Source organism: Sphaerodactylus townsendi, linkage group LG09, assembly GCF_021028975.2.
Source record: "Sphaerodactylus townsendi isolate TG3544 linkage group LG09, MPM_Stown_v2.3, whole genome shotgun sequence".
NCBI lineage: Eukaryota > Metazoa > Chordata > Lepidosauria > Squamata > Sphaerodactylidae > Sphaerodactylus > Sphaerodactylus townsendi.
The window spans coordinates 28732907-28760264 of NC_059433.1; the positions used below are offsets into that span (position 1 = coordinate 28732907).

General features: G+C 40.7%; 1 protein-coding gene across 1 annotated transcript in view; it reads right to left on the reverse strand.

Moving 5' to 3' along the window:
- Positions 1-4281: 4281 nt before the first annotated feature.
- Positions 4282-27358, reverse strand: part of LOC125439420 (cytidine monophosphate-N-acetylneuraminic acid hydroxylase-like) — a 32981-nt gene continuing 9904 nt past the window's right edge. The window contains exons 6-16 of the mRNA XM_048508527.1: positions 25740-25849; positions 22985-23175; positions 20398-20545; positions 18610-18691; positions 17547-17684; positions 16010-16145; positions 14013-14156; positions 12481-12655; positions 10425-10541; positions 6173-6288; positions 4282-4360 (exon numbers count right to left, since the gene is read on the reverse strand). Coding sequence (XP_048364484.1) covers positions 4282-4360; positions 6173-6288; positions 10425-10541; positions 12481-12655; positions 14013-14156; positions 16010-16145; positions 17547-17684; positions 18610-18691; positions 20398-20545; positions 22985-23175; positions 25740-25849 — 1436 coding nt within the window. The remainder of the gene's footprint in view (positions 4361-6172; positions 6289-10424; positions 10542-12480; positions 12656-14012; positions 14157-16009; positions 16146-17546; positions 17685-18609; positions 18692-20397; positions 20546-22984; positions 23176-25739; positions 25850-27358) is intronic.

The following is a 27358-nucleotide window of genomic DNA, read 5'->3' on the forward strand; positions in this document are numbered from 1 at the left end:
CACAATTCTTTGCTAGTGGATTTTGCTATTCCGCACAGTAAAATCCAGCTGCAAAGTGCATTGAAAGTGCATTATTCTGCATGTGCGGAAGGGGCCTTAGACAAGTAATGTAGGTTTCCAGCATCACCATCATAAGCATGGAAGAAAACAAGTTGCCCCTTTGGCTTCGTTATAAATGTATGGCAGGTTGACAGGTATGTGTGATATCCTTGGCTAAGCAAGCCTTTGCTGATCATGCAAACTGGCTTAAGTGTTGTGATTGTGTATGTGTATCAGCAGTTAGGATCTAGCAGCTTCCCTCCCCTTTGTTCCCTCTCCTTTCTTTCTCTCACATGCTCATTTGAGGCAGAAAAAAAATAAGGCTTTCACCTCACCACTGTATTTTTTCCTCTCATTCAGTTCTCCTTTTCACCTAAGTTTGATTCAAGCTCTTGTGTGGTGCCAGCAGGGCCTCACATACCATACCAGTTACATTTGCTTGGTTGATGCAGTGATTTTGAGCTACATAACACAGAGGTAAGAACTGTTGAAAAGATCAGGAGACATGCCAGATGAACACAAGTCTGAGTAAATGTTTATAAAGTGCTTTGATCACTTGAAATATGTCCTTTATGTGAGGAGCAGAAATAATCTAAACATTATTTTTTTTAAATTGTCATTTGGAAGCAAACCCAAGTTGTGCCATGATAGAGATTCATGGTTGACACTTGCTTTATGGATTATTAATTTGTGCATAACATCCATTGTTAAGAACTTATGCCATTTTGGCATACAAACTTCGTTACTCAAATCCCAGGCTACGTTTCATGCAATGCTTTCAGTCTGCCACCTACCGGCCAGTTGTGATATTGTTTTTGATACCATACGAATGTAACATTTTTGTAGTAACCTCATCATAATATTAAAAACAATAATTGGATACTGCTATGGGAAGAAATAATCATACCACCTGTTTTTCAAGCATCTTGAACATTAATAGCAAAATTCTGCATTCAATTAACCTTGTGACCCTCCTTTTTTGGGGGAGGGGAGACAGTTTGACTCTGTTTGACAGGATCAAACTGTAATGGGAAACTTTAGTTTATGTAGAATTAATGCCATAGCAAAGTGCTCCGGCTCCATGGGAAAAATACAAATAAGCAGTGGTGGGATTCTAAAAAATTAACCACCGGTTCACACACACACCCCACCATGTGCCCTCCCACCATGCCCCCCTGCTTCCCACTTACCTGGCTGCTGGCCCCCTGCCCCCCCCCTTTCCGATGTTGGGTGGGGCAGAGGTGAGGAAAGGCAGTTGCTTCAGGGGGGCCGGCTGTGGGAGGTTGGCCACCAACTGGGCCATGCACCTCTGGGCCAGCAGTGCAGCCTTCAGGGGAGGCCTGCTGGAGGAGACCACACTGGGGGAGGCCGCACCACTGGCCCAGGTGTGCAGCCCAATCTGCAACCGCCCTGGGATTCCAGCCAGTTAGCTACCTGTTCGCAGAACCGATGCGAACCGGCTGAATCCCACCTCTGCAAATAAGTAATCATAGGTCTAAATCAGGAGGACACCTGTGAGGGAAAATTTTGATGCTGCCTGCTAAATATATTGTAAGAACAAATACTGACTTTATCCCTTGTAATAATTTCTCTCACTTGGCTACCTTTCTCTGCACATCCCCCACCCCGCACCTGGACTATTGGCATATTGTTGGAAATATATTTTCTGTAAATCAGAAAAACACAGTCTTGAAATTCTTCATTGCTTTAGAAATTGCAGACTTTCCCACTTGGCAGTGCTAGTGTTTGCTTTTGAAAAAAGGGGCAATATTACTTTTGTTTTAAATTGTGTGTGAGAAGCAAAGTTGCAATTAGGGTTTTGTTAAACAGCAGTTGCTATCCACATGTAATATAGGATGTAAGCTTCATGGATTATGAACTATCTATGGAAAGTCAACCCCATATGAGCCAACAAAGAGTCTCCATCAATTGGAATACAAGTCTATGAAATCTACCACATGCATTCAGTGCTCAGCATAAAAAAGTCGAGAGAAAGTCAGTTACATAGGATGGATTTTTTAAAGCCCAAAACAAAGATTGATAATCAGTTCTTTAGAGCTTAATCTGTGGAGTTTGACATCAAACAAGATGAAGTGCTTTAAATTTTAAAAAAGGCTCTCCAGATTTTAGGAAATGGGTAGGAGAGTTTGTGTCGCTGCCACATTGTGCTCAACAAGTTGGATGATTATTTATGACTCAAGTAGCCCTGGGAGTGCTCATTACATGAATCATGCATAGCTTGACTTCATAAAGAGTGTAATCACATGTACCCTTTCCACATGGCATTTCTATATGTCTGCATATCCTGGATACTAATGAATGGGCAGTCATTTATAGCATTTCATTGTAATTATCCCAGCAGCCAAACAGTAGCAAATGACGGAATTGGACTTGATTAGCTAACAGTGGCGGAAAAGAGCCATAAAAATGGTGCAGCTTAAATGCACATTGTTAACACTCTCCTTATTTGGGGGAGCTGTTTGCTGCAACGAGAGCTGCTTCTCAACATAACTAGAAGAAAGGGTCTTAAGTAAACAGTCCAGTTAATCACGTGCACCTCCTTTTTCAGACCAATGCAGTGTTCTTCTGCCACTGCTCAAAGTGTTAGAAAATAACAATTTCCTTCAATTACAATTTCTTGTCAGAGTGTAGTTTGTAAATTCAGAATTCAGCAAATGGCAGAGTTATGTTAATACGGAGAATGCAGAAGAGCAAAATGGGAGTCAGAGAAGTGCCAGGCTTTTTATTTTACTAAACTGAGAATGATTTGGATGTAAAGGGTATGTTAAAGGAAAAACTGAGATTGCCTTTTAGAGAGAGATGCAGGTGGGTTTCCATGGGTATCTGATCTATCCCGCTGGTGGTGGAACTGCCCTCCAGTGGAAAGGTTTGCTGAACATGAAAGAGGCTTTTTACCCCAACAGATAGCACTTTCAACAAAACAACAGAGCATGAAGATATAACCCAATATATACTGAAAGATAAACCTGGAAACCTCGCTTCTATGACTTTTAATTGCAAGGAAATAGTCTGTAATTGTTCATTTCTTGCAGCCACTATTTCAGTATTAGAAAGCAAAACAGATAAGGGCAATCATAGCCCAGAGAAGACAAATCTATATAGCTGGGAGGGGAAGTAGGGTTAAGTTTTCTGTTCCCAACCCAACCTATCTGCTTTCCCTTATAAACTGTGAATGAGAAATATGCATACAAGTGCACATGCTTATTTTATTTATCTGGAAGCTTCATATGATGCCTCTCCATGGACCTGCTCAAGGTGGCTTGCAACAACAAAAAACACATTAAAAACAAAAACATTAAAACAAGCCAAGGCATAAACACAGCATAAAACCAACACTGAGCAACCTAACATAATATCAATAAAGCAGGCAAGCAGCAGACCATCGTGGTGTAGTGGCTACGAGTGTCGGACAGGTATCCGGAAGACCCAGATTTGAATCCTCACTCATGCCTTGGAAGCTTTCTAGGGACTATGGAACAGTCGCACTCTCTCAGCCTAACCTGCTTCACAGGGTTGTCGTGAGGATAAAATGGAGAAGAGAATGATGTCAGCTGCTTTGGATCCCATTGGGGAGAAAGATGAGGTATAAACAAATTAATTAAATATATAAAAGATTAAATAAAAGTCTGGTAAAGCAAAATGTTTTGGGTTGGTGCGTGAATCTCGGGAGGGTGTTTGTGTGTGTGATCAGGAATCCAGGCAGAAGCTCATGATGAGTCATGAATACTGGGGTACAAGTGTGTGTGTATGTATATATCTATATATCTATATCTATATATGGTGTGTGTGTGTGTGTGTGTGTGTGTGGATCAGCTACATTGGCCTAGGAGTAGGATAAACAGTCCTATAATCTTTATAAAATCTGCTGAATTTTCTATTGTGTTTGTAGCTATTTCTCAAAATGGTATTGTTTTGCAAAGAATACATTCAGACAAGATGTTTACAGGATTTATATATTATTTATTATTATTGACAATATTTATATTTTTAAAAATAAATTAATTTTATAATTGTAAACTTTGAAACCCTACCACTTCTGTGGATAATCATGGTGACAGAAGGCAGGCTGGAGGTTCTTAATCATTTTCTGCAGAAAATCAAGTAGCAGAGGAAAACAAAGCAATTCTTTAGCAACTGTCTGGATACACAGAAAGAACCACTCAGAGATGTTAACTGATCACTGTCTTTGTTGAGTGGCCTCTCCTCTCTTCCAAATGTTGCTTAACATTTTGCTTGTGCCAAGAACGATTTCCAGTCAGGTGGTACCAGAGGAAGCTTAATTTGGAAATGATTCCAAAACCTTAAAAAAAATATAAAAAGGAATTAAAGAAAATTATTAGCGGAAGGATATATGCCATTTGAAATAACTTTTTTTGTTTTCTATGATTTATTTTGCTTGCAATAAAATCTTCTGTTGGACTGCCAAAAAGACAAATTAGTGGGTTCTAGATCAAATCAAGCCTGAACTCTCACTAGAAGATCAAATGAAGCTATTGTACTTTGGTCACATTATGAGAAGACAACGCTCACTGGAAAAGAATAATGCTAGGAAAACTTGAAAGCAGCAGGAAAAGAGGAAGCCCCTCTAGATTGACTCAATAAAGGAAGCCATGACCCTCAGTTTGCAAGACTTGAACAAGGCTGTTAATGATAGGACGTTTTGGAAGCCATTAATTCTTAGGTCACCATAAGCTGGAAGTGACTTGACCGTACTTATTAACACATGCAAAATCCTACAAGCTAGAAGTTCATGGCAAGGAAGGAAGGAAGAGCTAATGAGACCAGGGGTGCCACTGCCCAGGGGGATATTTGGGGTCAAATGTCCCCAGACTACGACCATTTAGTCACGTGGGGGGCGGAAAATCACCCCCACATCCCTCCTCTTTGGGGCATGTTCTATAATGTAATGTTGACTTTGAGATGACCTGGTGCAACAAAGTTGTTTGGTTGTGGTGGGGGAAGGCAGCTGCCCATACGGAGGGAGGGGGAGAAAACTCAGATTGTGCACCAGGCTACATTTTCTCTAGATACGCCTCTGAATGAGACCACACAGCTTCCCAGCTGTGGTATGAACAAATAGGCACATTAGAAACACCCCCTGTTCTTGCAAAAATCCCTGATTATGCTAAGATACTTAACACTAGTAAAGGTGTTAACCTGCAGGAAACAGGACAAAAACGCAATCACGTAAAAGTCAGATCTAATCAACAGAAATATTTGTCTCTGGAATTTGTCTTGATTAGATCGGAATTCTGTGTGATTGCATTTCTCCTGGTCCCTTGACCCCACTATTTGTTTTCTTTCTTTTTTTCATATATTCTGCATAAAATATTTGCACACTGAGCTTTTAGTCATATGCATCTCAAGAACTGGAATCCAGGCTTCCAAAGCTTGTATGAGGATAAAATGTTGGTCTTTAAGGTGTCCTAAGAGTCTTACTTATTTTTTACAGATTAGTCAAATGTACATGTTTCCTGTGCTATTCTGAGCACAGCAGCTCCTTTTTAAGTCTTTCTTTCTTCATCCTTTATTGGCATTAAATAGTACACAATAAACAAGGTAATAATAAAAACCTACAGTAGTCTGCTTTCTAGCTTTAATCACTTCTGCAAAGAACTTAACAATTGTAACAGTAATCTCTGGAGTAAGTGCATTTAACCTTTCTAAGTCCATTGATTTCTGAGTGTAATTCTGATTAGGATTGCATTTAAAGCATCCATGTCACAAGTATGTGGTTGTACTTCAACACTTATATTTTGCTTTCAACAATTTTGCCAAAAGGAGTACTCTTCCAAGGCAAACCACCACCACCCTGATAACATAATGCAATTTCAAACTGAGTTGGTTTAATAAGAAAGATGCTTACTTATTGCCTCTTCTGTACTTTATCCCTTCAGAGGACTGTTGTAAAAAAGCCATTTCTTAACTCAGAATTTTGCTTATAACAGACTATGCTTCTTACAGAGTACTTTTGTGATATATGCAGTGGAGATATTGCAGTCAGTAGTGCTATACCAGCTGACAACAGCTTGGAGATAGGTTTTCTATAATATTTTGAAAAGAACTCTAGAGTAAGTATAACAACAGGCAGCAATAGGGATTAAGGGCTTACTGGTGATGATAGACATCAGGGTCACGTTGTAGATAAGTTTGGAATCCTATATACAGATCATCCCAGAGTAGTCCATACTTTACTATATGCCTCATTACGCTCATTCGGGCCCGTATCTGCATCAAAAACAAAAACAGACAGATACAAGTGCTCTGTCCTACTGAACAAGCTATGTAAGATTTGTTTGTTTGTTTGTTTGTTTGTTTATACGTACCCTGGTTGTTCCCTTCCCAATGGGAACTTAAAGTGGCATACAACATCCTCCTCCGTTCTGTCTCCACAACAACTCTGTATGGTAGGTCTGGCTGAGAAAAAGTGCTGGCCCATGGTTAGCCAGTGACTTACATCACAGAGCGGGGATTCAAACCTATGTCTCCTTGATCTTAGTCTAACACTTTAACCAACCCAGACCAGATTTCAAAAGGGGAAGCTGGGCATTTAATATACACTCTCTCTCCATTACATCTACTACTACTTCCACATATTGTGAACTCACAATTCATGTTTCACATACTTGCATGCTATTTATTATATCTGTATCCTGCCTTTCTATCACAGGACTCCAAGCATCTCACGTGGGCTTCCAGGGGGTTTTCTATTCAAACCTTAGTAGCTTTACTAAGACTTCTGCATCATGTGCCCTGGGATCATCTGCTACTGCTAGCAAGAGAACATTCTCCTTTTATGGCATTCCATATGTACCCAACATTAGGTGGGCAGAATTAGTTGTGTGGATCTTTGGATACCAACCAATGCTCTTATTCTATGCTTCTGCCTTGGGGCCATAATATGACAATTTTTTTAAAAAAATTGACTGCTTCTCCCTAGTGTGCGTAGAATAATATCTGCTGAGATCAAGTATGATTAAACATGGGTCCGTCCCCCCTCCACCTCCAGTGTAGTGGTTAGGAGCAGTGGACTCTAATATGGAGAACCAGCGTTGATTCCTCACTTCTCCACACGAGCAGTGAATTCTTATCTGGTGAACTGGATTTGTTTCCCTAGTCCTCCATATTAAGTCTGCTGGGTAACCTTGCTCTAGTCACTGTTCTTTGGAACTCTCTCATCCCCCCCTACCTCACAAGGTGCCTGTTGTGGGGAGAGGAAGGGAAGGAGTTTGTAAGCCGCTTTGTGACTCCTTACAAAATATAAAGATGGGGTTTAAATTCAAACTCTTTTTCTAATCGGCCAAGAGATACTAAGAGGGATTTTATTGCTGTCTGACAGCAAAAAAGTGAAATCCGGTTTCTGATAACATACATTTTTGCCTGCAAAAACCTTTCAAGTTAGTTATAAGTAAAGTCATCCTACATAGTTTTATTGGCTTTATGCTAAACACATTTACATACCAGGGTATGTCTGGTCCTGAAGTCAGATACCAGGACTCATATCAGTTCTCTCGCCACATGGCCATTGGCCAATTGGCCATGGTGGCAGGGGCTGATGGGAATTGTAGTCCATGAACATCTGGAGAGCCTCAGGTTGCAGACCCCTGAATAGACCTTGCCTGAGCAGAAGGCATGGGAGGATGATTTCTTCCAGTTCCTCCCCCAGCTGAAGTGCCCCATGCTGCATTATATGCCATTCTCAGAAGTAACAGTATATGACAGGGGTAGGGAACCTGCGGCTCGAGAGCCGCATATGGCTCTTCTGCCCTTGCACTGTGGCTCCGGGAGCCGAGCTGCCGGCCCCATCCTTGCCCACCCTTCAGGCAGCAGGGCGAGCACATCCATGTGCTTCTCAGAATGAGCGGCGTAAAAGGTTAAAAAAAACCCAATATATATATAGTGTTAGTTTTATTTTAAATGTCAAAAATTATTTGCGGCTCCAAGTGTTTTCTTTTCCCGTGGAAAACGGGTCCAAATGGCTCTTTGAGTGTTAAAGGTTCCCTACCCCTGGTATATGAGAACACTAATAATAAGGGAGAGGTATCAAAGAAAAGGGCTCTATTTGCTGGCCCTCATCTACGACAATTATGGTATTTTCCCCCCGCCACAGTAATAACCCTCCTTGTAAAGTCTGTTCATCACTAGACAGCTTCTGTGGGGCTTGATAGAGCTATTAAATTTTTTGAAAAACATTCACAGGTAGATTTTCAGATGACTTTCACTACAATCGTATGCAGAGTCCTCAGGAGCAATTCTCCTTAGGACTACACCAGTACTTTAAGAAAGTCTGGTCTCTTATTCTCTTTTTTCCCCTCTCTGCATTTTCATTTTTCTCTGTGTATTTTAACTTTTTTCTTAGTCTTTTCCAGTAACCAGTATCATATCCTTAACAGATGATTCATATTAATCTGTATGTGAAAAGATTTAGATGTTCAGTTCTTATAGTGAGCTCTGAAGCCACGGCAAAACTAACTCCTTCATGATCAGTGCAGAAAGCGAGTTATGATGCTACTGAAACTTTGGAAATTAGGTTGAGCAGTAGAAGTGTCTAAATTCACACACTGGAAAACAACCACTATTAAATTAAAGGTCATGTGAACAAGATCTTAATGAGAACTACTACAAAAAGTAAGAGCCATGGAGTTGTTTTAATATAAGGTGTCACAACATATATAAAAACCAAAACTATATTAAAAATCTAACAAGTGAATTTGAAAAATAAGTAATACTTACTGGAGAGTGTGTGTGTGTGTGTGGATCCTGACCTGAAAATCATAATTAAAGTTTCTGCATTCAGACCTCCTGATGGACACCATTTTATTCTGGAGGGGCATAATATTTGCTTGATGGCATACTCATGCATTCCCCTTGCTCCTTCTCTTCCTATGCAATTGAAGGCTTCTTGGTTTGGGAAGCCTTGAATTTGGCTGTAATTCACTGTGATATAAATGAAGGCACCTGGGCAAACTGAGTTTGCTTTCTGTGTGAATGTATCAAACAGCCTTATACTGTATCACAGCTATGGCCTGATAAGGTCAGTACTTTGGCTGGTAGTGGCTCTACAGGGTCTTCAGTAGAGGTGTGACCGGAGCTGTGAATTCCCAGGTCACCTGGAAAATGGGCACCTGTTGTAAGCTGGGCAGTGACTGGGGTTCCATATTGGCTGACACCCCGGCATTGCTTCAAACTAGCTCTTTATTCTTCTGTCCAATGCACTTGCCACCTAAGATTGATGTGAGGAAGTGGTTGTCTCACCCCTCCTTCCTTGTCTCCTTGACCTCTCCTTAACCTGACCACCCCAGGGTGCTACTCACCTTAGTTTACTCCAGCATACAGACCTGTCCCTGTGCTCCAGCCCTTACTTTCTTAAAGCAACCCTCCAGGCTCCTCTTAAACCTAAGGGCATTTCTTCCCCTCCTGCTGATGCAGCTAACCAGCCTTGCCCCACATTATGAGGGTCGGGCCAGACCTGGTCTACAATGTTCGCCCTCTACCATGGTGGTATGGTCTGTCTCACACTGCATTTCCTGCTGTCAGGTAGCCTTGGAGGAGTCCACCCCAACCCAACTTCACAAGTGGCCTTCTACATTATCTGCTACCTAAGTGAAGAAGATGCTGGGTAATGAAGCTTGCAAAACAAGATACTCTGCCATTGAACCATAACCCTTCTGCTCTCCAAACAAAGCTCTAAACTGGAATTAAAATTTGATTTAAAATCTTAGTTCTAAAGGAAACCAGATTGCATATGCCCAACTGCTTATATTTAGACATCATGGCAAACTGGAGCTTGATTCAAGTCTTCCCAAATCAAGAAGCCTTCAATCATACTGCATTTATGACAGGTAGGAAGATGGGGCATGATAACAAACTGTGTTTATAGCTATAATGGACAAACCTTTGTCGTGATATACAAATGCAGCCACAAACAACAGATATAACAGGGACGAAGCCTTGGAGCTGTCCAAGGTCTTTCAGTTCATGTCTAACTGGATGGGTCCAAGACCAGCAAAATAGAAAGGAGTTAAACATCTCCTTAGCAGAATTGTCCCCTAACTTGCATTTTGGCCTGTCAGATACACATTTGAGACCAATCCTGGCTGCTGTTTGGTGAGCCAATCTAGGTCTTCCGTTTTGAAGTCTGAAGTAGGGAAAGAGCCTGGTTTCTGACTTCTAGGACTATAAGTTCTAACAAAATACAAATAATTCAGAAGAGACATTTTTTAAAATCTGTCTGCAACTGCAATTTCTTCTGTGCTTTTCAGTACCATTTGGATATATTTAGAAAGACAGGATAGTTTCAATATTCTTTATTAGAAGTACTCATAAATCCAACCAGAAGTTTGGATTGTGAAAGAGTTACTTACTTCCTCATATGGATGGTCACGGGATGGTCTTTCTGCTGGGAATGTTAAATTCAAAAAATCCACCAAATAATTGTACCCCCCAGGCAAAGGATTGAAATCATCATCAGTTTCAATTACCTGAATATTGTTAAAAACAACAAGTCACAATATTACAGAAGAACATGATGAAGATTCATGATATAGTTCCTAGTACTGGTGTTCGTACTTCACTTGCTCTCCATATTCACTATATGGGGTGAATTTTTTAAGCGTTGTGTATAGGAATTTTCTTTTTAAAAAGTTTCCAAAAAGGAGACGTTATACCTTATAGTATTTTGCAATAATAGTCACTTTCCCCTATTTATTTTCCAAATCGTACTTATTATGAAGAAATAGCAAAAAAAATTTCAATGTGTTGGATCCAGTGATTTCCTTGCTATATGAAGAATCTTGAAATGTGGGAAGGCTATTGGTTAGCAGCTAGAGGAAGAGTTGCTTCCTTCAGTAACAGGGTTCTCTCATCCAAAAGAAGAAATGTTCTCCTCATGGAGGATTTCCTATAGAGCAAAGTTCCAATGTTTGTAGTAGTTACCCTTATTCATTAATTTACATGTCTGTTTTTCTTAAGGCTGATTAAGAAGCCATCATTTCCTGAAGAAAGGGCTGTTTTGCCACCTTATTTTTCAATATGAACATACCAACCACCTTGCTCTGCCTGTCTCATTGGTCTAGGGCAGGGATGGCCAACCCATAGTGCTCCAGATGTTCATGGTCTACAATTCCCATCAGCCCTTGCCAGCATGGCTAATTGACCATGCTGACAGGGGCTGATGGGAATTGCAGTCCATGAACATCTGGAGCACCATAGGTTGGCCACCCCTGGTCTAGGGTTTTGACTCCAACTGGATCCACCAAATGCATTAGAAATTTCACTAGCTTATCGTTGTCATGTCTGCTTTAGGTGAATATGTGCTTGTCACTGTCAGAATTACTCCAGGTGACTTTTTAATTCTAAGACTATTAGATTTTATTCTGGGCCTATTTCCAGAAGGTTTGGGTTTAAAAAAAAATCCCAAGTGAATAAGTGTCCTGGGTATTTATACTCAGGAATTACCTAGCATGGAGCTTTATGTGCACACCTCTTTAGCACTGATTTTCTAACCACTCTCTATCTTCCATTTGCATTATAGGATTGGCACCATGCTCCCAGCATATACGGGAGAATGCAGCAGAACTATGACCAATCCAGTGCAAAGCATGACTTATGAAAAAAAGGAGATTTAAAGTCAGAGGCACATGACCTATAGGCGCACACCTTTTGGTCACATGGGCAGATGCCCCCCCCCCAGCTGCACACCACCAGCTTGCAGGATGACGGGGGGTGGGCTTGGTGGCAGGTAGCCGCAGAGTTCACCTGGGCTGCTGCTGAGCCCCAGCCGCCAGCCTCTGTGCAGGCCGAGCCCTGCCCCCAGCCTCCGTGCAAGCTGGCAGAGTTACTCTAATCTAAGCCTGCAGAAATAATGGTCTTAGACTGGAGTAATTCTACACTGTCAGATAAAAGAGCATGCTTTGCAAAAGAAACAGTTATTCTAGATTTTAAAAAATGGAATGTGCCTATGGTAAATGAGCAAATCCTATAGTTAGTCACCTCAGTCCTTACTGACACAGAGCAGAAGTAAGCTGTTCTTCAGGCTTCATAATTGTAAGAAGGATATGTTCAATGAAACCGCTCAGTCAGAATTGCCTGTTTAACAAGAATCCTTCCCATCTATGAAACAATTCTTCAGAGGCTAGAGCTGATATGTCAACTCCCTATGGGATAAAGCTATTGAGAGGCTTCTTGAAGTCTTCTCTCACAGTGTATATACATATTGAATATTGAGATTATCCATGGTGTCCAATGTTTTTATAACTATGAACTCAGATGTTTTATCAGAAAGTTCATCATTCAAAGAAAGGCAGAAGAAAACCTAAGAATTGCTTTAATAATCTGGGACAATGGAGATTATTCTAGACGCTGTCCTAGAGGAACATATGTCACATTCCCTCTGAAAAATACTTATGGAGACCAACCTACCCTTATCACAAGGTCATAGTTTTTAAACCCAGCCCAGCTATAGTACTCTTTCACCCAGGAAGGAGAGAGAAATATCTCATCATCAACTGCAGCAGCAAGAGCTTCTATATATGGTTTGAAGTCCCATGAGTCTTTGAAAATTTTTGTCCCTGCTGGAGGATCTACAATTCCCAAACTGAAAAAAAAAAGAAAACAGAATATGTGAGAAATAATCAGACTGTCAGACACCAACACTATTTAAATGCCTGGCAAGGGCTGCACACAGCAGGAGAAGACCACTGGGACAAGAGGCTGCAGCAGAACAAAGCGTGGGGATGGAGGAGGGACCACCCAGTGAAGGAAGGAGGTCAGGTGTAGGGCAGATGCTGCCAGGCAAGGGACAGGGACAGGGATCAGGCAGAGCTTGTTGACTCACTGCCAGGCCTCGGTACCTGAGGGAGGGGCATCCCCTGCTTCTTCCTAACTTAACTTCTCTATCTAAAGCACATTCTCTAAGGCCTTATAATCATTTGTGGAAATGATCAAATGAGTTTTGACATAATGAAAGAATAAGAGATTAAAGGAGGAAAAGGGGGGAAAAGAGAGGTTGCACATAGTAGAGATTTCTGTTGAACTTGATCCTTCAATAAGAAAAGCAATTCTAGAACAGGCAGCCAAATTGCACTGAATTTCCCAGATTGTTCTTAATATGTGATTTGTTTTTAAACAGATTAGTTTATATCCCTGTGCACAAATTACAGGCGTGAACCTGTAATGCATTTAAAGTGTTAGTTGTATGAAAGTGCGATCACTTGAAAGTCCTTTAGATGTGTATTGAATAATTATTGTTACATTCAGCACATGTACATCTGAACAGATGGTTAAAGCCACCACTTATTTAAATACTGGTCCCTATTTGTGAAATGAATGTGCATTGGTTCTTTCTTATAAATGGATATATATGAAGGCAGGACATACATGAATTCAAGGACATAGGTAAGGGGGGGTTCACGGGTTCAACCCCCCATTACATGTCCGAAGCTCCCCCCACCTGCCCCCCTCTCCCTCCCTCACTGGGCTCCCAGCTGGCAGTCCTTTCTTCCCTCCCCTCAGGGGTGAAGAGACTGCCGTCCCTGGTCTTGGAGAGCTGCTTTTATAAGCACTGAGGCTGGGGGCAGGGCTTGGGAGGGGTGGCCACTCCAGGGGAGACTGCTGTCCCTGGCCTCGGAGAGCTGCTTCTATAAGCTGCTTCTATAAGCATTGAGGCTGGGGACGGAGCTTGGGGAGGCATGGCCACATCCCCAAGGGTGGATGGGGGCGTGGCCATGCCCCCAAACCCACCCCATAAAAAAGATAAAACAATTAGGGGTTTCTCTCCCAGACAAAAAACCATCTAGTTACCTAAGTACCATCTTTACCTTCTTGTCCCTTTCACTTGCTACTACTAAAGCAGCAAGTAAGAGTGGGAAGACATTAGTGGCCTTGCTTGGACACAGAATTTGGTACAGTTATTTAAAACCAATAAACAGTTAATTTCAAAACATTAGGATTACCTGTCTGTTGGGTCATTGATCATTCTTCCTAAATCCAGTACAGCTCCAGGTTTTGGTGTCCATGTTGAAACTCCATTAGATTTTTTCTTAATTAAATTATTCAACTCAGTGGGATCATTTTTCAGGTTTGTTTCTTTGATATAACTACATTGAGGAAAGGGAGGTTCAGAGTGAAAAAAATGGTAACAGAAAGAAAATGGCTATTAGTCAACATTATGCCACAAAAGCTTATGGCTCACGTTTGTTTATTTGTTTGACTTGTATCCTGCCTTTACCCAAGAAGTTGGGTGTTGTGCTGTCATTGGTAGAGTCAACATCAGTGCTCTCGCATCTACCTATGTAAGATACTATACTGGGAAACATATTCAAATTAAGTTTTGCTCTCCACATGCAGAGCTCTTGCATGACAGGTAATGACATGAGAAAAAGACTGTTTTCTGGATGAAGAAACGTAACTTTGGATGCAACCCATAATGAAGCAATACATACATACATATATCTTCTGTTCTGATAGAATGAGAATAAAGTAGAAAGATTTCTAGTGCTGAGACTAGCATTGTTTGTGTTCTAACTCTTAAACTCTAGTGTTAGGCCTATCAATAAAAAAAGCAAGGGGAAAACATATTACACACATAAGCTTGTATCAATCCCCCATGCCAATTAAAAATGTAAAATATAAATCTAAGATTGCAGCTTTATGCAGAGACATGGTAAGGGAGGGAATGTTTAAGCCTTTCCCTGCTGGATGTTTTTTCTGCTCATAATGGTCAATCATCTGTTTTCCCCTCATGGTGGCCCAACTGTGTATTTGTATTGTCTTCTGGCTTAGGATAACTTGTCAATGGTTCTGCTTCTTATTGGAGAGGATCCCTTGTGTTTATCAAGGGTACCCTTTTACTTGTTTGCATTATCTATGGAGGGACTTATTTGTTATAAACTAAATTGCTTCAGATTGGTAAACTATCCCCATTCAGGGCTGTTCATGGCACAAAGTATAGGCAATTCATTGCTATCAAACGTAAGTTGAGACTTATTCTATTTGTACAAAACTGTTTCGATAAAATCCTGCAGTGTACAGCAAGCAAACCTGAAGGTGCTACTCTGTCAGATGGATGGGTTTCCAAATAAAAATATTCCAGCAAAAGGACAATAGATTTTTGGCTTCAAGTCATTAACCAGCTGGGCCTTGTAATTCAACAACTTCTTCCTTTCAGTTTTAATAAACTGGGCTTTCCATTCCTCTGAAAAACCAAAGTAATTCAAGATGAAATTCTCTATCAGGTATATATCTGATTTTGCTGCAAGAATTCTGACAGTTGTAGATTTAAAAAAAAAAATCATACGTTTTAACTTCTAAGCTGAAATTAAAAAATCAGAAAGGACTTTCAAATGTAACAGGATCAGGTGAACAGACTACAGAGAATACTGGAAAAACATTTATCTTCTTGATGCCTAGAGATAACAACAGAGGAATAGCTAAACTAGGGCTGGTGTTGTGTCAGACTAGTTAGTACAAGGGAGATCAAACCTAATTCATCCACTAGGTGACTTTGGGTCACTCTCATAGAGTTGATGTTACCATCCCAAAGCTCTGATGAGTACTTGAACAGAGCCCTGGGGAATAACATTTCCTAATATGTATCCTCCTAAGGAAACATGTACAGTATGTTACCATCTTACCCTATATAATTTGCTTATGTTGCGATGATGAACTCTCAGCCAATGGACATGCGGGACTGTCCTGTGTGTGCCCATTGGTTAAGCATTCCTCATCACATTCAAAACAACCCACTCCTGTTTGGCGAGGCCTTTTACTTGTTTGCATTATCTATGGAGGGACTTATTTGTTATAAACTGAATTGCTTCAGATTGGTAAACCATCCCCATTCAGGGCTGTTCATGGCACAAAGTATAGGCACAACGTGCTGACTTATTCTGTTTGTACAAAACTGTTGCAATAAATCCCAGTGTGCAGCAAGCAAACCTGAAGGTGCTACCTGTCAGATGGATGGGCTTCAACAAAATATCCAGCAAAAGGACAATAGATTTTTGGCTTGAAGTCATTAACCAGCTGGGCCTTGTAATTCAACAACTTCTTCCTTTCAGTTTTAATAAACTGGGCTTTCCATTCCTCTGAAAAACCAAAGTAATTCAAGATGAAATTCTCTATCAGGTATATATCTGATTTTGCTGCAAGAATTCTGACAGTTGTAGATTTTTTTAAAAAAAAATCATGCGTTTTAACTTCTAAGCTGAAATAAAAAATCAGAAAGGACTTTCAAATGTAACAGGATCAGGTGAACAGACTACAGAGAATACTGGAAAAGCATTTATCTTCTTGAGGCCTAGAGATAACAACAGAGGAATGGCTAAACTAGGGGTGGTGTAGAAGTGTCAGACTAGTGCAAGGGAGATCAAAATTCAATTCCTAATTCATCCACTAGATGGTTTAGGGTCATCCACTGGATGTCTTTGGGTCACTCTCATAGAGTTGATGTTCCATCCCAAAGCTCTGATGAGTACAAGAGTCCTGGGGATAACATTTCCTAATATGTATCCTCCTGAGGAAACATGTACAGTATGTTACCATCTTACCCTATATAATTTGCTTATGTTGCGAAGATGAACCCTCAGCCAATGGACATGTGGGACTGTCCTGTGTGTGCCCATTGGTTAAGCATTCCTCATCACATTCAAAACAACCCACTCCTGTTTGGCGAGGATGCCACCACTGTGGGAAATGGAGGCCCATGAAGGACAGACCCATAGGCCAAAACAACGAGCTGGGAGAGGCTGCGCCCCTGAGCAAGATGGCAGAGACTGGAACCGAGGCAAGCGCCCAAGGCATCTGGACCGGGGGCGGGAGGAGAGCCGCCAGGAGACCCTCCTGCTCTCTCTGCATTTACCCAGCAATGGAAAGTTTCTGATCCCGCCCCCACCCATTCATGAAATGAATTACTTCCATTATCCCCTTTGTCTTTCAAAAGCCCAAAGGAGAATTTGCTTGGAAATCCCACAGAGTTCAGTAAAATGGGTGTGTAAGGATTGCAGTCTTGCAATCCTAGCAAGCCTTGGATTGGACGTTCTCCTGGGTAAAAAGTGCCAACTGGCCATGCTGGCAGGGGCTGATGGGAATTGTAGTTCATGAACATCTGGAGTGCCCTAGGTTCGCTACCACTGCCCTAAGTTGTCTGCAACCTGATGGCAAAAAACACCCTTCATATTTCTTTTTCTGTAACTTCTCTGTTCCACTTGAAGAGTTTTGTGAAACGTAAAGCAGCCTTTCCTAATTCAGGCACGCAGATTTGTCACTTGATAACTATGTATATGCAACCTCAAGCAGAACACTGGCATTTTCTCAGCTTGCCTCCCTGTTTTTCTTGGTGGGGGCATTTCACACATTCAGTTGTCAGTCATCAAGCGAGGAGTTTCTGACCACTGAAAATCTAAGTATCCATCTGCCCTTATTAAGGAGAGAAACTTCAAAATATTCCGAAATGTGAACATCTTATCTGGATGATTTCAAACCATTACCTGTAAATTTTCCTCCACTGAAAGTCATTGGGAATCCTGATGCTCCACCTGCAAAATCACTCATCATGAGGTCAACGTTCTCTGGAAGCTTTCCGCCATTGGGCCGGGTGCAGTCCACTGTATTTAGGATTTTATGCCCTATACAAAAATGAACTCTTAATTAGAACTTCAAGTGTCACTATGCTGCCAATCAGTTTCTTGTGTTTGGAAGATGGAATTGACATCCGTCCCAGTACTTTGGTCTCCAGGACTGAGATTATTTATTTATTTTCCTTCCATCCATCCCTCCCTCCCTTATTTTCTTTCTTTTTTTGTGAATTGATATTATTTCATGCAACTATTTAAGGTCTGATAGAAAATTAATTCATATATTGGCTATGTGCAACAGTATGTTGCATTACACGCTGTAATCACAGCTATGCCAATGCACAACAGTACGTTGCATTAATATCTAAAGATCATGAAAACACTGTCAAGAGATGGGAACATGCCCATTTCTGACTGATGACTGCTGTGGTCGGAACAGGAGGTTGCATCAGATGGCCATGAGGCAAAGCGAGGCATATAAAACCACTCCAGTTGAGCGACTGCCATTGAAGGGCATGGGGAGCACCCATCCTCTAATGAGGGCCAGTGCTGTCATGGGAGGCTGGGAACCCTACAGGGCCTTCATGAAAAGGAAAGAAGGCCAGCATAAAAAGGAAAGTGAGGCTTGACAGCGTATTCCAAGATGGATCATGGGAGAGTGGGCAGAAGAGGAGGTGTGTTGACCCCCCTCCCTTTCTAAGCCAAGGGCTCTGATCTTGATTGGAGAGGGTGCCAGCACATTTATCACACCCCTACCATATGAAGCAAAGTTGTGAAAGCGCTAAGGGCAGATAGACTGGAATGAATGAGCAGAACAGTAATGCAGATTCTTTCACTAGCCCTTTTGTGTAGGAAATGTTCAGACAAATGGTTGGTGAAGCTATCTCATCACTAATTTTCAAGCACAGTGAAGTGATGTTGATTATTTATATAGCTTGAAAACTGGGGAAATGTACTAACACGATAATGAACTTACCTTTGTATTCAACAATGATACAAGTGTCCATTTCAGGATGAACGCCATCCATCAATATCATAAACCTAAGATTCTTGTTCACCTTAAGTGAAGAAAGGAAAGATTATATTGCTTGAATTTGGGCATTCTGTCCCAAGAAGGTAGCAACTGTAATGATAATCTTTGGAAGAGTGAATAAAATATCAAGCATGACTCTCACAGACTTTTTATTCTCATGATATATAAAGACCAGAGATTTTTATAATCCCAAAATTCTATGATCTTTCCACCTTGTTCTCTTTAGTGTGGGCAAGCCACCATGTTGAACTTTTAGTTTAGAAAAAAAGTGAGGAAATGTATGTGAAAGCCTGTTTATTTCAGATGGTTTTTGGCAAGGGGTTAGTCCTTGACATATCCCTGCACTCTTCAAAATGCTCTTGCTTTACTGCTACCATCTTTCCTGACTATAGGAGTGCTGACTTTTAAAAAATGTTGTTAAAAGGGAATTTATATTATTGCTTTAACAGTTGCTGGTCCTTAGTGATTACAGGGCCACACCAGGATCTGAGAGACGTAGGTTTGAATCCCTACTCTGCTATGGAAGCTCACTGGGTGAAGTTGGGTCAGTCAGTTTCTCCCAGCCTAACCTATTCCACAGGATTGTTGCTGTGATAATAAAATGGAAGTGGAGACCACAAGGATGGACACCAAGTTGGGTCTCCACTGGGGAGCAAATCAGAGTATGTAAATGCAAATGAATGAATGAATAACATGGCTTATGTGTGTGTCCATAAAAACTGTTCTGCAATTTTTACTTTATTTCTTTTAGATTTGTAATCTGCCTTGGTTGTCTTTTCACAGAAAGGAGAGAGAGCGGTAATCAAAACAAATAAATATAAAGTATTGCCTATATGGCTATTTCAATGGCTTGGATCCAGTGATCCATCAATGGAAGACACCAATGGCCATGGATCTTTTCTGCTTTTCCCTCCCTACTCCAGGAAAGTTGAATCCATATGGACTAATACCGTTGCAGGGAATGGAACTGCACCGAAGAAGATAAAGGTGCATACTGAGTCCTTCACTCTTTTCAGCAAGCTAAAGCTCTACTGATGCAAGAGGCAGGAGGCCGATTGCACCCCATTTCCCCTCTTTACTGTAACCCCTTGACAAGATTGGCTCTTAGTCACTCTGGATCCCCCAACCCCAGGATTCAGCCTGCAGTTGGAAATGACTACAAGGGGATGAGGAACACATGAAAGATCCATGGTCATTGAGCAAACGAAGTGCTAGATCCAAAACATTGTACAATTGTGTAATTATAATTCAGATGGGGGGAAAATAATCATGGAATCATTCTTATGTTCATCAATTTTGAAACAAAAAACCCTTTGCTTGGGTGGAAATTTTGCACAGTCACCGGTAAGTGATATTCTGATTAGGACATTTTAAAGTATTTCTTGTGACATATTAACTCTACTGGTTATCATGATCTCTTCTGACTTTCTGCAAGCTTTTCTTGCAAGTATTAAAAAACCCATTGCATTTATTTCAGTGCTTGCAATGAATTTTGCAAAAATCAAGTATAAATTGCAAACTTCCACTTCCCCATCACCTGGCCTCCACTACTCCTTTGCCCCTCTCCCCCACTCGCCCGTGCCCCAAAACAGATTGGGTTCATTCGGCATAGGGGCTCATATTTTCCAATTTGACCAGATCAAGCGCCTCAATTCAAACTTCACTGGAAGTGTTTAACTATTTCTGTGTTGTGAAGAAACTGATTACGCAAGAACCATGATGATATCATACTTGTTGCCAGACTCCAAATGGAACAATGTTAATATTGGTCAGCTTTACACCACTCTGGTCAAGGTACCAGAATACAGGCCTTTCTGTCTTTCCAACATAAATGGGCACATCTGGCCTTTGCTCTGCAAGTTTCTTCAACGTAGGGTAACTGGAAAGTAGAAAAGTGGGAGTATGAGAAGCATTTCATTGAAAATTAACAGCCCCTTCCTGCTTCATCAACTATAACTAATGGAAGGCACTCAAATGAGGATACCATATTAAAAGAATTAGTTAGGACTGCCCACTCCAGGCTAAGAGATTAATGCAGATCTGGGGGTACAGTAGCAGGTTTCTGAGTCCATGGAGTCCACATGCTGATGCTTGCCATCCAAGGGAACTGATCTCTGTAGTGTGGAGAACATTTGTAATTCTGGGAGGACTCCCCACTTGGTGGTTGATAGCTCTAGAATGCAAATAGAATAAAGAACTATGTTGAGGCTTTCTATGAAAATGTAACATGTACATATATTTGAACCAACATGCATAATATATTTAACAGATCCAAGATTCTCAATTTGTACATAAGAGTTTGGATTTATATCCCACCTTCCTCTCCTGTTAGAAGACTCAAGGTGGCTTACAAGCTCTTTTCCCTTCCTCTCCCCACAACAGACACCTTGTGAGGTAGGTGGGGCTGAGGGAGTTTCAAAGAACTGTGACTAGCCCAAGGTCACCCAGCAGGAATGTAGGACTGTGAAAACACATCTGGTTCACCAGATAAGCCTCTGCCACTCAGGTGGAGGAGTGGGGAATCAAACCTGGTACTCCAGGTAAGTCTCTCCATCTGTATTTAATAAAGATTCCCAACTTGCACATAAGTCTCTCAGTAATTACTAATTTCATACCAATCATTAATGTCATACATAAAAATCAAAATGCCAGTAGTCCTGTTCATGACACAGAATCAAAATGCTTGTTCCCTGGTGGGGAGTATCTTACTTTGCTCTATCAGATGTTCCATGAGAGCCTTGCCTCTAACAGGTGGTTTTGCGTTACTGTGTAAGGAGCTGATTCTCTTTGGATATGACTACCTTGGTAAGGATTTGCTCTGTTGAAGCAACCTGCCCTTCAGAAGGCTCAGTGGTCCCTTACATGAAACCTAAGCCCTGAGGAAGAATCAGGAGGATTTGAAACTGTTTCAGTTATCTGGAAGACTGTTTGTCTAGTCTTTGTTTTGCTTATGTATTGTTGATTTGATGTGCATGGATTCATTCTGTAAACAATAATATTAGATTGCTTGTAAAAGAAACTAAACCATTTTGATTCTGTGTAATGAACAGAACCCCTGACATTTTTGATTTTTATGTATGATATTGATGAACGGGATGAAATTAGCAATTATTGAGAGACTTATGTACACATTGGGAACCCTTCTTATATACAGACAAATGAGAGATCTGCACAAATCGAGAATCTCAGTTCTGTAATTTACGGATATATGTCTTATGCATGTTGGTTTAAATATATGTTCATATTACATTTTCATAGACAGCATCAACATGGTTCTTTTTTTCATTTGGAACTCAGCCAGGTTGCCATTTAATTTATTTCAGCTCTAGAATACAGTCATGCTAGGGTTTCAGACTTTTAAAAAGATAGGCCTAGGTTCCTTTTCTCAAAACAAGTGTCTCTGCTCATATATACTATAATAAATACCAGTATCAAGTATTGTAATATATGTTACATTCTTAAATGGTGAAATCATTTTTGCTGCCATACCTGCAGATTCTTTCTCTGGCAGTGCACAGTGTGTAAATTATGTCTCTCTGTCAAGAAAATGGAGTACATATTTGCTATTTCGAAGCATTGGAGACTTTCAGGTGATTTGGAAGCTTCACACTGATTTATCCATTTATAATTTAGATTATTTGCATGTAACAGTGCAATTCTAAATAGAGTGACGCTCTTCTAAACCCACTGACTTCAGTGCATTTAGAAGGTGTAATTATGCTTAGGATTAGAGCCAGTTTAGTAGATTAATTAAGAGTGGCAGAATCTAATCGGGAGAACCAAGTTCAATTCCCCGTTTCTCCACAGGAAGCCTGCTGGGTGACCTTGGGCCAGTCACAGTTCTCTCAGAACTCTCTCAGCCCACATGGAGACAAGCATGGAAAACCACCTCCAAACATCTCTTGCACTGAAAGACCTACAGGGTCACCATGTCCGTAAATTTGTATCTAATGTATGCCCTGCTGTAGTGCTGGTGGGAAAAAACGACCTTGCGATATATGTATTTGCTATTGTCTAGATTTCTAGGTTTCACACTGGAAGCTCTGCCAAATTTGATAACAGCATGGACTTTAATAGTGTCACAGTTGTTGGCCAGAGGGTCCCTAAACATTTTTCACACTGAGAAATATGACTGTATGTAGGTCTAAATTTGTATTATGTATCTGCTTGTTTACAGTTCATTTATTTACTGTGACTTTCTTTCCATGAGGGATGAACATAAGGGTCTTGGATAGAGAAGCTGTATTCCTTCTAAGTACTAGTGCTTAAGGTTACTACATAAGTGGTATTTCTTGATTTTTACTATGGAAACAGATACCTGAGGTGATCAGAATGCATGTGACTGATGTAGATTAGATCTGCACGACAAAGCCTTTCAAACCAGTCACTGGGTGGTTCATGAAGTAACCACCAGCCACGTGCAAAAGCAGGACCGATTAGCCATGGATCAAACATCATTCTTATGTCTCCTAGCTGGATGTCCATACATGCATGAGTTACATATGTTACCTAAGAGCAGAAAAAGAACCAAGCATCAGAGCAATCAGAGCACTGCCATGCTCTGTATACCAAAAAACCTAGTTCAAATGGAAATAAGCTTATTGATGCAAGGTTTCCTTCATGTGATCCATAAATTATATGGAGAAGATGGCAGATGATAATGATGCATTGGAGGAAAAAAATATGAACATGAAGATATAAATGTATTTATTTATTTAACATATTTATATCCTACCTCATTAGCAAAGACAGTACAAAGTTTAAAATACATGAAAAATTAAAAATCTAAAATAAAGAGGCCCACAAAACGAAATTTTAAAAAACCCAGCAGGTGAAAAGATATTTAAAATCATTATTTACTATCTTTCATCAAGTTGAAATAGATCACAGCATTCAGTAGAGGGCAGTAAAATATCAACTGAGTACTATAAATGTAGCAGTTTTGTTAAATGTTAACAGAAATGCAAAGAATATATATTGATAGCAATATTGTGCATTCTTTGTATTTCTGTGGGTTTTCTTTAAAAAATCTGGCAGAATAGAATACCAGAATCGGTGCTGAATACAATGAAAGTAGATCCTTTTATATCCAACTTCAGAGATTCAACATCTTCTTGGATTCAAAGAACCAGGAACTAGTTCCATGAACCGAAAACAGCTTCAAGCTTCAAACAAAAATAAAAACCATTTCCCACACCATGTGAAACAACGGTAGTTACAAAAGCAAATTTACATTCCATCTGGCATGAAAGTCAAATGATCCACACAACCAGGTCATATATTCTGATGGACTTTACCCTTTCTCATAAAAGATGACAGGCAGATGTTAATCAAACCTCTACATCTTCCTGTTCCCCACCCCCAAGATTCTCTTTGAAGATAAAAGAATCATACTTATGTGCCAGCTTTGTCAAAAACCATTACTGTTGGCAATGTTAAACACGGCATTATTGATGATAAAGAGTTTTAGCGCTCTGATGAAGTTAGTAACAACACTTTCATTTTCTGTGTTGCGCCCCCACCATTTTGTTTTCTCTGCAAGCATCCTTTATGAACACATAAAATGGCGGGCACAACTTTAGAAAACTAAAGTGTTGTTATGTAGCCATCCAGAGCACTAAAAAGGCTCTTTTATCAAAGTGCTGTGTTTAACATTGTCAACAATAATGGGCTTGTCAAAGCCAGTGCATAAGTACAATTCTTTTACCTTTAAATCTTTATCTTTTTATCTTTAAATCTTTATCTTTTTATCTTTTATCTTTAAATGATTATTTTATCTTCATCTGCTCTACTTTACAATGCGGTCACCCACTGCTGCAACTTTCACTGCAGCACCCACCACAACCACATTGTCATCTTTCTCTGAGAAAGGATGTCGTTCAAGTCTAAGTAGCCCTTTGCCATACTGCTGAAAACAAAAACACATGACAGGCAGTTATAGGATTGACAATTTTCCTTCTTTCCGATGAGTAGATTTCTTATAGAGAAGCATAGTTCACCCTGGCAGCCAAGAAAATATAGGCTAGAGCTATGTCTGAAGACGAAGATAAATTGAACATACTGAAGGTTTTGGTGTGTTTTAAAATGTGTTTGTATCTATTTTAACATTATAATGTTATTGGATTTGTTGTGGCTTGCTTATGCTCCTTTTGCGTGTCCTAATTGGAATGGCCTTTGGTCCCATGTAATAAATCTTACCTACCTACAGGATTGATGAGGTTCATGCAGAGTTTGAGAAAAAGAATAAAATAACACTTCTACAATACCCATTAAAACAGACTGAATTTCGCATACATCCGTATTGCATTTGGTTCTATTTATAGGTGAAATCGTTTACATGAGGAAGTGTATTGGCTTTCATGCACTGTAATTCTGAATTCTCTACATTATTTAATTGCACCCTAATCCTAAGTACTGTGGGTTAGATGCTTCAGTGCCCTTCCACTGGTGGAATGCCTGTTCCCTACTAGAGGAAAGGTTACTTAAAGTGAGTTGGATTGCGTAGATCTACCACATTGATGGCAGCCCTTCCCTGTAGGGCAAGAAGACTTCATCTGACACAGACAGAGATTGTGCATCAGCAGAAGGCTTCTTACAGCAGAAGAAATGTCATTATTAGTTGAATGGGTCCACAACATGCAACCCATTACAGAGGAACTTTGCACTAAGTTCATTACATCTCAATTGGTCCTTCCATTAAAAGGATGCATTGTGGAAGAACCTTCATCAGCCATTTCCAGTCTTTGGGTGAAGGGTGTTGTTCTAGATTTGCGCAAGAGTTCACAGAATAATTTATTATTGCATTTCCAGTAAAGGTTCATAAGATTCAACCCCATGGCCACAACCCATCACAGAACGAAGGGCCCTGAAGTCTTTCTGACAGTAAGATTTCTGGATTATTGATGTTGATTGGAATAGAGCTTTCTTCCACATGAGAGGTCCAGAATCACTGTGTAAAACCACTTAATTAGTGCTATATTAACGACACCATTATGGGGTATTAGAAAATATTTACCCTTTAAAAGGGTAAGGCAGTAATAGGTTACAAGAAATTATGAGGGTTTTTTTTTTACCTGGACCTCTCCAAATGCCAGATCTTCAGGCTTTCTAGGATCTGTATCCCATGGATTTGGGGGATGTAATTCAATTAGCACAAGTCCATTGTTTATATCTGTTTCAACAACTAAAAAGAAAATAAATTAGTCTATTTTTTCCTGCAGACAAGAATTGATTGCAGGGGAAAGCCCAAAAGCTACAACAGCACAACAACTTAGATTAACTGAAACATCCCCAGGAAGTGAACTCGAGAGATTGTTCACTGTTCTGTGATATTTAGTTGTTCTCCAGTGGCTGTTAGTCCTTGGGGATCCTGCCCACCCCCAACTGATAGAGACAGCAGTGTTATGATAAAGAAATAACAGTTTCAGCTTCTGGAAAAAAGATATAAAAAGGAGACAGACAATCATCCTGGGGATGCAGAATACCCCCCCCCCACCCAGACCTGATGTGATGTAATCTATCCGCTGGTCCATACAAGCCCCTTTGTACTCAGAACCTGTGCTCTGTAGAATGCAAATATTACAAAAATGCTATGTCTCTGTTACTGTCTCCTTCAAAGGAAACGGGAAGCCCCATCCAAAGGGCCAAGTGCCCATATGCAGTGCCTCAGCCTCTCCATTCCCAAGGGGGCTTTCCAGTGGCATGGGGAGACAAAGAACACAGAAAAGCCTCCCTGCCACTGGAAAGCCCCCATTGGTCTTAATGGATGTACACCACTGAAAAGGTGGTCTGGCTGTCCGGGCCCTGCGGGATCTCAGTGAGTTCTACAGGGCCTGTAAGACTGAGTTGTTCCACCAGGCCTTGGGGGGCCTGTTGTTCTCCTTTACATCTTGGGTCCCTTAACATCTATGGGCCCCACTGTTCTCCCTCTTGGGAAGGTTTTTATGAGGATACTGCCAATTTTGTATCACTGTGTTTTATTTATATTTGTAATTGTCTATGTGCTCCACTTGTCTTCTTGTTATTTTATGTTGTGCACTGCCCAGAGCCCTTCGGGGGAGAGGCAGTATATAAAATTAATAATAAATTAAAAAAATAAAAATAAATATATCCAAAGTCCCAGCCACCGGTGTGGCCAGGTAAAAGTGACTAGAATTGGCCCCTCCCCCAGCCATGCCCCTAGACTGCCTGTGCTATGGGACATTCACCGTCGTATTCCACCACCATGGAGGGTTGCTGTGGCCACCCACCAGCAAATCTGCTCATCGACCAGGGCAAGTGCCCCAGGAGTGCGATTCTACTAGTGTGACCCCACGCCGCCCCCAGCAGCAGATTTGCCCCTCCCTTTCGAATGGGGCTGCCAATGTGGATTGTGCTGCCCTTGGAACTTCCTTTCCAAAGCATTAGAAAGCATTCTACTATGGCAGGGTTGGGGTGTTACCACTTTCATATCACGAGAAGATACTATTCTTCATCAATGAAATTAATCACATAGACCTCCGACCTATACCCATTTCTTTTTACATGTTGAGCTGCATACTCAACTGAAATGAATGGGAAACCTTTTCAGGTGTGCTTTTGAACACTGGAGGTCTACCTCAAGATTAGGACCACAGCTGGTAACAACTCAAATGCTTAAGGATTGTTGTCTGTTTAAATTCCAGTATTCCCCTGAATCCTTGAAAGGAGCCTT